The sequence below is a fragment of the Rutidosis leptorrhynchoides genome, chromosome 7 (assembly GCF_046630445.1).
Source record: "Rutidosis leptorrhynchoides isolate AG116_Rl617_1_P2 chromosome 7, CSIRO_AGI_Rlap_v1, whole genome shotgun sequence".
Taxonomy (NCBI): Eukaryota; Viridiplantae; Streptophyta; class Magnoliopsida; order Asterales; family Asteraceae; genus Rutidosis; species Rutidosis leptorrhynchoides.
Window position 1 is genome coordinate 302915838 of NC_092339.1, and position 9970 is coordinate 302925807.

The window sequence follows — 9970 nt, forward strand, 5'->3', positions numbered from 1 at the left end:
CATTTTTATTTGCATACAAACCAATGTATACTCGTTTAAACTCCAAATTTAATAACACTAACCAACGCCAAACTATTGTGCACATAGCCGACGCTTTTCATTGCATTATTAAGTAAATTATTCATAGTCTTCCAAGTGAACCAACACTTAGGTTAGTGGTCAAGCAACCCCAATGCTTGTCATTTGTAGTCATGACTTACAGTCTTCTAGTCTGCGAGAGTATGTTAGTCTAGGCAAACCAATGCCTGTTACCCACCCTAAGATCTAGCCTTGTAACCAAACAGGCTTCTGCATTGCGGGAGCTAGAGATCATCCCTTAAGGTGGCAGGATGGACGTAATAGCTGTCATATTGTGCGTTGAAGTGTAACCAACACTTCCATTCAAAAAATTAAATTTATTCATTGCAAAATTAATTAAATTCTCAAGTCATATCTAAATGACAATTTATTGCAACCATGAAAGAAATATGAATTGTCTTAAAAGTAAACAAAATAACATTTTAAAGGAACTAAAAAATGCAAATGTTTAAAAGTTGGGATGATCAATCTCTAGTGATGCAGCCTGGCAATTATATGTAACATCTTTTCAAATTGGTTGCATGCCAAGTGGTGGGTATTCGTTCTCCATTCAATTTTGCCAGGATATAGGACCCCGTTGCGCTTATTCCAATAACTTCATAAGGACCTTCCCAGTTTGGCCCCAGCTTTCCAGTATTTTCAGCCCGACTTGCTTCATTGTTACGCCACACATAATCTCCAACCCTGAATGACATAGGCTTAACGCGCTTGTCTTAGTACTTAGAGATCTTCTTCTTGTTAATTGCTTATCATATGGAGGCTATTTCCCTGCGCTCTTCTAGCATATCCATATTAGCATGCAAGCCCTCATCATTACTTAACTCGTCAAAGCTGTGTATGCGCTTCGTTGGAACCATTAATTTGCGGGGATTACTGCTTCAGTTCCATAGACCAAGCTAAACGGTGTTTCTCCTATGTTGTTTTTATGAGTGGTACGATGTGCCCATAAAACAGTCGGGAGCTCATCGACCCACTCATTACCATACAAAACCAGGCGTGCCTTTATCCCCTTTAGAATATCTTGGTTAGTTACTTCACATTGGCCGTTGGCCAGTTGGTGCGTGACCGAAGTGAAAGAATGCTTGATATTTAGCTCCTGACACCAGCTCTTAAAAGGCTCACCTTCAAACTGAGTACCATTGTCGCTAACAATTTCATTGGGGATACCAAACCTGCACACAATATCATCCCAAAAGAAGTTACGGATGCGCCAGCCGGGAACTGTTGCCAATGCTTTTGCCTCCACCCACTTGGTGAAATAATCAATTGCTACCACCAAGAATTTTATTCCTCCTGAGCAAGCAATGATGATGTGAATACTGTAAAAGCACGTATATTACAAAGTATTACATAAGCGTTTTATTTCAAGCGTACCTGAATACGCAGTAATAGGGCCGACAATGTTGATGGCCCACTTACTGAATGGCCATGCTGCCATTATTGGTATCATTGGGTGCCGCGGCGCTCGAATTATTGGCGCATGCTGTTAACATGACTGGCATGTCCTTACTATTTCTGCTGCATCGCTGTGAATAGAGGGCCAATAATACCCTATACGCATCACCTTTTTGGCAATCGTTCTTTAGCCAGAGTGTAAAGCACAAGAGCCTTCATGAACTTCTTGAAGCACCACTTTAGCTTGATTAGGTCCAATGCATAACAGGCTTGGGTCTAAATAGGATTTCCTGTATAAAACATCTTCAATTAACGCGTACATGGGAGCTTTCATGCGAATATTCTGCGCTTCTTTTTCGTCTGCGGGGAGTTCACCGTCAGTTAAGAGTTTCACCAACGGTATCATCCAATTTGGGCTTTCCTCCACGATGGGCGCAACAATTGATTTCTCATCAATAGATTTTTTTGTTAACACTTCAACCCCTACGTTTTTGCGCAGATGATCGAAAGCCAAAGCAGCCAATTTTTTCAGCACATCGGCCTTCTTATTTTGTCCCCTACGTACTAGCGTCAATGTAAAAACATCAAACTCATTTGTTAATTCATGGACCAGTTCCATGTACTGTTGCATAGAGACTTCATGCGCTCCAAGCGATCTATTGACCTGGTTAGTGACCAACTTTGAGTCAACATACGCGTACAAGTGCTTTATTCCGAGTTGTTATGCTATGCGCATCCTAAACAGTAACGCTTCGTATTCAGACTCATTATTTGTCACAGCAAACGTGAATCGGAGTGCATAAGTATGATCCTCTCCATCGGGACTTGTGAGGTCCAGTCCAGCGCCAGCGCCTTCGAGCCCACAAGCTCCATCTGTATATAGCTCCCAGACCTGATTCTCATCACAGTCGATTATAGTGCTTTCTGCGAGTGCTTCTACTTCTCCCGTTGTTTCAACTAAATAATATGCAAGTATCTGGCCTTTTATCATCGTGCGCGGGGAGTAATTGATTTCGTGATCTCCTAATTCAATAGCCTATTTGGTCAATCTACCTGAAACCTCAGGCTTGTACAATACCTTTCATCACATGTTATTAGCGTATCACAATTAATTCGAGCGCGTATTTGGCGTCTTATAAGATTGTGTAAAAAATATATTGGGATGCGTGTGCTGCGACTTATATATGTCTTATCGGTTAATCAGTTAACACCACTATTGAATGCGCCTGGAAGTACCTGCGAAGCCGATAAGCTGTATGTACTAGCACGTATACGAGCTTTTCAATAGGTGGGTAGTAAACTTCAATGCCGCTAAGTGCTTTGCTGAAAAAATACACAGGCATTTGCACCTGCACCAAAATAGTGGGAAACACATAGTAAGCATTACATTCAATATCTATTTCAAGTCTCAATATGAGACATACCTGCCCCCTATCTGCGACAAGAACTGAATTGATCGCTTCTTTTGAAGTCGCAAGATACATCATCAATGTCTCGCCCGCTATTGGCGTAGTCAAAGTAGGCAGCTCCCTTAGGAGCGACTTCAGCTCAACAAAAGCTTTCTTGGCCTCTTCAGTCCACCTGAAGTCTAAGTTTTTCAATGAATTCTTAAGGGCCTGTAAAAAAGGTAATGACCGCTCTGCGGCTTTTTACAGGAATCTAGTTAGCGTAGCCAACTTGCCTATCAAACGTTGCCCTTCTTTCCTTAATTTTGGGGAGCTCATGCACTCTACGGCTTCGATCTTCTTGAGATTAGCCTCGATTCCTCGTGGCATCACCATATGTCCCAAGAACTTGTCTTCTTCCTCCCCAAAACTGCACTTTGTAGGATTAAGCTTCATGTTGACTTTTCGCAAAGAGTTGAACGTTTCCTGGATATCAGCCAATAATTGTACTTATGTGTTGCTTTTGATGACTAAGTCATCTACGTAAGCCTCAAGATTTCTTCCAATTAGATCCATAAACGCCAAATCCACTACTCTCTGGTATGTTGCCCCTGCATTCTTCAACCCAATTTTTGTGTAACATAACCTGATCGGTGTGGAATGCAGTCTTGTCTTCATTCGCTACTGCCATCTGAATCTGGTGATACCCCTTATACGCGTCCAAAAAGCATTTGAACCTGAAACTGGAAAGGGATTCAACTTTCCAGTCAATCTCAGGAAAAGGATAATTATCCTTAGGACATGCCTTATTGATGTCTTTAAAATCGACGCACATGCGCCATGAGCCATCTCCATTTTTAACCAAAACAGGATTCGCGACCCAAGTCTGATACCACACCTCTCTAAGAATGTTCACATGAACCAGATTTTCCACCTCCAACCTCCACTATTCACTTCTTTCTGGCACCATTGGGCGCTTCTTTTGTACCAGAGTCAAGTTTGGATTCGCGTGCAGCATGTGCTCAGCGATATTTTGTGGTACCCCAGTCATATCATCCTCACACCACGCGAAGATGTCCATGTTGGCTACCAGTATGTCGCGCAACTGGACTTTGATTTCATCTGAAAGGTTGCCCCCAATTTGAATTCGTTTGTCAGGATACTTCGGATTGACTAGGATAGAACTACTTTGTACCTGTTCTTCAACTGTAGGCAATGGTTTAGGCGGTGTTACCGAAGCACATAGCGCTCTTCCGAAATCCCTCCGAATAGTAGCAATACCTTGCTTAGTAGGAAACTTGATCATGCCATGAACGGTAGAGGGTACCGCGCTAAATGATATCGGCTAAAAAGTCACGTTTTTACCCCCGGTATTAAGTCCCAAAAGTATAAAAGATCAAAAATTTTTGGCAAAATAGTCGCTTTTTTGGTTAAATTTGTAGGTAAAGTAATTACAAAGACGATGCAAAAGAATCAAGAGAATAGGAGCTAAAACGAAGATTCTAGAGCGAAAACGGTGAAAGACAAGAAATCAAGTTACGACCCGGTAAAATCAGCTGACCAGGCAAGCCAAACGGCCGACCAAATGGCTTTACTGGCTTGTAAACGTCCTGCCACACACCCAAGTTAAACGGACCCTGCAAATGGGCTGGTCTGGCAAATGGCCCTTGCAAACGGCCTGCCAAACGGCCTGCCAGCCGTTTGCAGGAAAATTCCAAGTCTATTTAAACACTTTTTGGCATCCATTTTCAACACACCTCTCTTCACTCTTTTACTACGGTACACTTTCTCTCACTAGAGCTTTCAAGGCCTTTTCACCTCCGAGCGGGAAATTAAGTACCCGGAGGCGAACGCCGAAGATTGTAATAGGAGCAGTCTAGAGGATGTCAGCACTTGTAATGGTCCGGATCTCGTCTGTAAACGGTGAACGCTTTCCTAAATTTAATAAAGTTATCTTAAGTTGCATTCAGCTTGCATGCTTATCTATCCGTTACAAATGTTTATTATATGTTGAATACTTTATCTGAAACTTATACTACTGTTATGCTGAAACATGACGGTTTAGAAGTTTAATTTACGAATCACCCTTCCCGCTTATTCACGTAGCTATAACCTAGTATTAGGACCTGAGTAACCCTAGGATACGGGTAAGTAGTTAAGTGTGCTTAACATCACAATAGGGATATAATACCTACGTACGAGTAACCATTTATACGTCAGAGAAGAGCTGTCCACTTAGGTTTTGATTAGAGTAGGCAATATAGAGTTCAGTGAACACTGGCTTGCTCAAAAGCATGATTAGCATCAGAAGCAACGTTCTTGAGATGTTGTAAGATGATCTGGGGTTGAATAAGTGATCGCAAAGGAGAGAACTCTAATTAATTAGCAGTACCTTAGAATATCTAAAATTGCACATCTGTTAATGTTAAGGCATAGCTTACTATTAAGTGGTGGAATACTGCTTTAGTTAGACTAACTAGGATTAAGGAAAGCTGAGACTTTCCTTAGGGATAATACCACTTTATTCATGTACCTAGGATTCTATCCATAAGGTCGTTTAAACTTACTAAGGTTAACATTGGGAGTAGGGATATCCGTCTTAGCCAAAATCTTCAAAACCTAAACTCTTAGTGACAAATTAGTTAGGTTCATAGCCCAGTTGATTGAGGTTTAGTGTTTATTCTAGGAAGTTGAACTCTTGTGATAGCTCCCTATCAGAACTTTATTCTTCATACCTATCCAACCTAATCTTTATAGTTATATTATAATATTAGTAGTTAATCTTGATCTATCACCATTTATCAACTAGGGTTAACTATATAGGCACTTTTGTCCCACATTACTGAGCAAACATACAAAAATACGAACCTGAGATACATTTACCACTTACTCGTTAAAAGGAAGTAAAGTAGATGAGTTATAGCTAGGTAACCCCAGCTAAATATAAATGATAAAACCATTATTACTCTTTTGATAGCTAATTCTGACGTGTTGCGACCTAACGACACCGTACAAATAAAACCGTCCATTTTGGCCATATCACCAAACTTCTGCAAAGTCACTCGCTTGAGGAGTGCATTGTAACATGAATAAGAACGCACCACACAGAATTCAACAGGGACGGCCCGTGTGCGGGTTGAATCATTATCATCGACCAGCTCTAATTCAAGCTCGATGCACCCTAATGGCCATGCAGATTCACCGGAGAATCCTGATAGAACATTTATGGATGCCCGCATCTTAGACTTAATTGTCGCTGGTAGCTGTCTGAAGCAGTGTTTATACATTACGTCGACGTTGCTGCCCGTGTCGACATTTAAACGTCGCACATTGTATCCACAGTCAGTGATGCGACCTTTAATGATTATGGGCGCATGTGAAGAATTAACTGTTTGCATTGGAGGGAAGATAATAGCTTCCGGCTCCCATTCCTCCAATTGATCGGCCTTGCGCCTTTGACCAGAGCGCCAAGCATGCAACATGTTTATCGTTTTATCAGAATTTTTGTCACCCCCCTTCTTTTGATTGGGTGCGGTTTTCTCTGATTGATTACCCTGCGAAGCTGTCCCCTAATTTTTTAAGGGTTTCGGGAGATTAAGCTCACCCCTCCTCAAACATTCGATCACTTTTTCCATGAAAGACTTGCAACGATCAATCTCGTGTCCATAGTCGCCGTGAAACTCATAATACTTGGATTTGTTTCTCCTAGCATATTCTAACATTTTTGCAAGAGCAGAGAACATCAGATAGATTGGCTTGGTAGCTAGGATTTCCTTTGGTGTTTTAGTCAATTCGCGCATAATTGCAAAGTTTTGACATGGGAAGTGGCCCTTCCCTTGATCAGAATTGCTTGACTTCTGAAACTTATTGTATTTTGATGATGCAGAACCCTGGTTATAATTGTTACCCTTGCGCTTTGATCCTCCTGCTTGACTACGATGAGAATCGTCGTCTTTGTTACTTTTGCCATCGGGATTTTTCTACTATTCCTAGTGGTATCTTCCCTCGCATGCATATGCTCATGCGCTTCCTTGATTGCCTCGGTGAAAGTATCGGGAACCTTCCTGCATAAGCGCTGCCACATGTCAAGATGTCGCTCTCTACACAACCCGTGTATAAACCGGACACTTTTTGGCTTTCGGAGAGTCCAGCCATTTTAGCGACTTCCTTGGTGTATAGATCTATGAACTGCCCAAGGGATTCTATTGTACCTTCTTTGATATCAAGACATTCAACATGCGCCCTTTTGCGGGCGCGCATGTTGTGAAAGTTTAACAGGAAGTGTGATTGAAGATCGTTATAGGAGGTGACAATTGGTAATGGAAAATTACTAAACCATTCCCTTGCGACTCCCTGCAACAAAGTCTAAAATTCTAAATAATTGATTTCATCGTTCCAAGCCTGAGCGCACACCGTCCCTTCATACCTTTGTAAGAAATCATCTGGATGTGTTGTGTCATCGTACAATCCCATAGTCAATGGAATAATAGGAGGAGATTTGGGCACATAATTTGCAATATGGGGCGCGAACTTTTCATTAACTGGCGCAATCTCCATGAAGGATTTTACCTTTTGCCACATTATTCCCGCATAGAAGTTATTCAACACTTCTTCACCTTAGCACTGCAAATGCCTGCGCATATTTATCTGGCGCAGATCCGGCCATTATGGCGAGTAAATCTTCCTGACTCTTCTTCTTGCTATCGCCTGCAGTATCGGTAGTATACCCCAAAGGTATACTTGGCGAAAGCAAGGATGATAACCTGGGAATGGACGAGGACATGCGCTTCCTTTGTGTTTTGTCCAGGGGGTGCGATCGTTAGTTGGATGTCCAATATCGATATTCTGTCCTGCCAAATACTCGCATGCACTCGCTGGGGTCATTACCCGCCGGGTATGAACCGTTGACTTTGGCGTATAATATATAGGAACGGACCCCACCGTAGTAAGAGGGACCTCTTCCTCATACTCATCTGCTTCATCATCTTCGTCACCTGATGCCCAATATTCAGTAGTTGTTTGTGACGTCAATGACTGATACATCGGGGGAGTAACTGTTGATGACGTTTTTTATTTTTCCGTGAGCTATACTGCTCAAGAGCTTGGAATTTTGCTTGTGACATGAGTCTTGTCTAGGTTTGCTTGCTTTGACCCCGTAATATTAGGACCCTGAGAATGAGACGGTTGATTGCTACCAGACTTTCCCATTGTAACCTGTTACACAAGAAAGACTATAAAAAGATTAAAAGCTTTATAGTTAATCGTTCGTAACATATAAAACTTTTTACGCAATTCTAGTTATGGTTCCACGGATGGCACCATTTGATCGAACATAAATCTGCTCAAATAGCAAAATTGATCTTGAGTGCATGAGGGAGTGTTTAAGAACGTTTATATCTTTAATCTCCGGTCCGGTTTACCGTGAATAACCCTTATTGAGATGATGATCTATGAAAGGATGATCAAGGCTACGTCCACCATTGATGGCAGTTTCTGCAACAATGGCTACTAAATGTGGTTGCATAGGGTTTATGTACATAGAACATACCTGTTATCGTAAGATTGTTTTCTGGATGCAATATTAAATTCGAGTAATACAAAAAACATTGTGTCGAGTGAAGGAGGTTGGGGTTGTATTTATAATGAAACCCTAACCCTAGATTACCTCATAATTAGTGTTCTAGATCCTACCAGATAACAACCAAAAATAATGGTTTTATAGTTGGAAAAGGATCACGGTTAATTATGGATAAAATTGTATCCGATTACTTTCGTGTGCGCTAAGCAATACCTGCGTGCGTACCTCCTAATCAGGTGTTCTGGAAATTTTTCAGGACGTGCATCATTAGATGGATATACCTTGGTGTAAACACTAGAATCCCTACTAATTGATTTCTCGATTAGCATGTCACGAGGAACTAGGCTATCGTGATTCTGATCGGATGGACTATGCTCTACTCACGACGCTTTATCCGGTTTAAGGATATAAGCAGCCCATCTTGGATGCAATGCATACCTTGGGTGCACGAATAAAGTAGCATAGCCATATATATGTAATATCTAACCTTTCTTAACACCTTAGTATATCACCTAAGTGAGTGGTATGGATATACCTTCGTGTAAACACTAGATTCCCTACTAATTGATTTCTTGATTAGCATGTCACGAGGAACTAGGCTATCGTGATTCTGATCGGATAGACTATGCTCTACTTACGACGCTTTATCCGGTTTTTAAGGATATAAGCAGCCCATCTTGGATGCAATGCATACCTTGGGTGCACGAATAAAGTAGCATAGCCATATATATGTATTATCCAACCTTTCTTAACACCTTAGTATATCACCCAAGTGAGTGGTTATGATTGTGTTTTGAATTCCTTTCTGTCAATGGTTTGGTAAAATCTAAGTGTTTGTAGACAAATTAGAACCTCTGATAGTTCTCAGTCATCCTTAAAGATCTATAAGCTTACTTTCTATTGTAGTGCGTTAAGTTCCCATTTTTTGATTTAAACCAGCCCTTACTTAAATTTACCCAATATATCCCTTAGTTATCCGCCATGTACTACACTTATAGTGGTTCCATAGCTTCTAACCTTGACCATGCTCAAGTGGTCCTATAGTACATCAACACTGTATTCTATTGTTGCAACAGTTTGTTAAGTTGAATCTAAAAAAATTTAAACTATGTTCATACATTCATTTAATCTCGACCAAATTCCGACGATTCACGAATCATTATATAAATTGATATGATTATATATATATATATATATATATATATATATATATATATATATATATATATATATATATATATATATATATATATATATATATATATTATAACTTGATAATGTTAACAAGTATTAAATAAATAATACTTTACATGAACGTATTTGTTTCAATATGTTTATCGGTGGAATAAGAAGATAATATCAAATGATTGAATTATCAGTTACATTGTGATATGATTACGGGTCTCTGTTGAGAGGTCCACTTTGATTTAGGAAACCTTTCCTTTTTAACGATATTCGGAATAAATGATAAAGTGATTTACAAGTAAGAACAAATGTGTCAAATAACGAAGATTAGACAAAAGTTAGTGGAGAA

General features: G+C 40.3%; 1 protein-coding gene across 1 annotated transcript; it reads right to left on the bottom strand.

The window, feature by feature from the left end:
- Positions 1-1660: 1660 nt before the first annotated feature.
- Positions 1661-2104, bottom strand: LOC139860121 (uncharacterized). The gene has a single exon (XM_071848897.1). The coding sequence runs from the start codon at positions 2102-2104 to the stop codon at positions 1661-1663; it is 444 nt and encodes a 147-aa protein (XP_071704998.1).
- Between the last annotated feature and the right edge of the window lie 7866 nt (positions 2105-9970).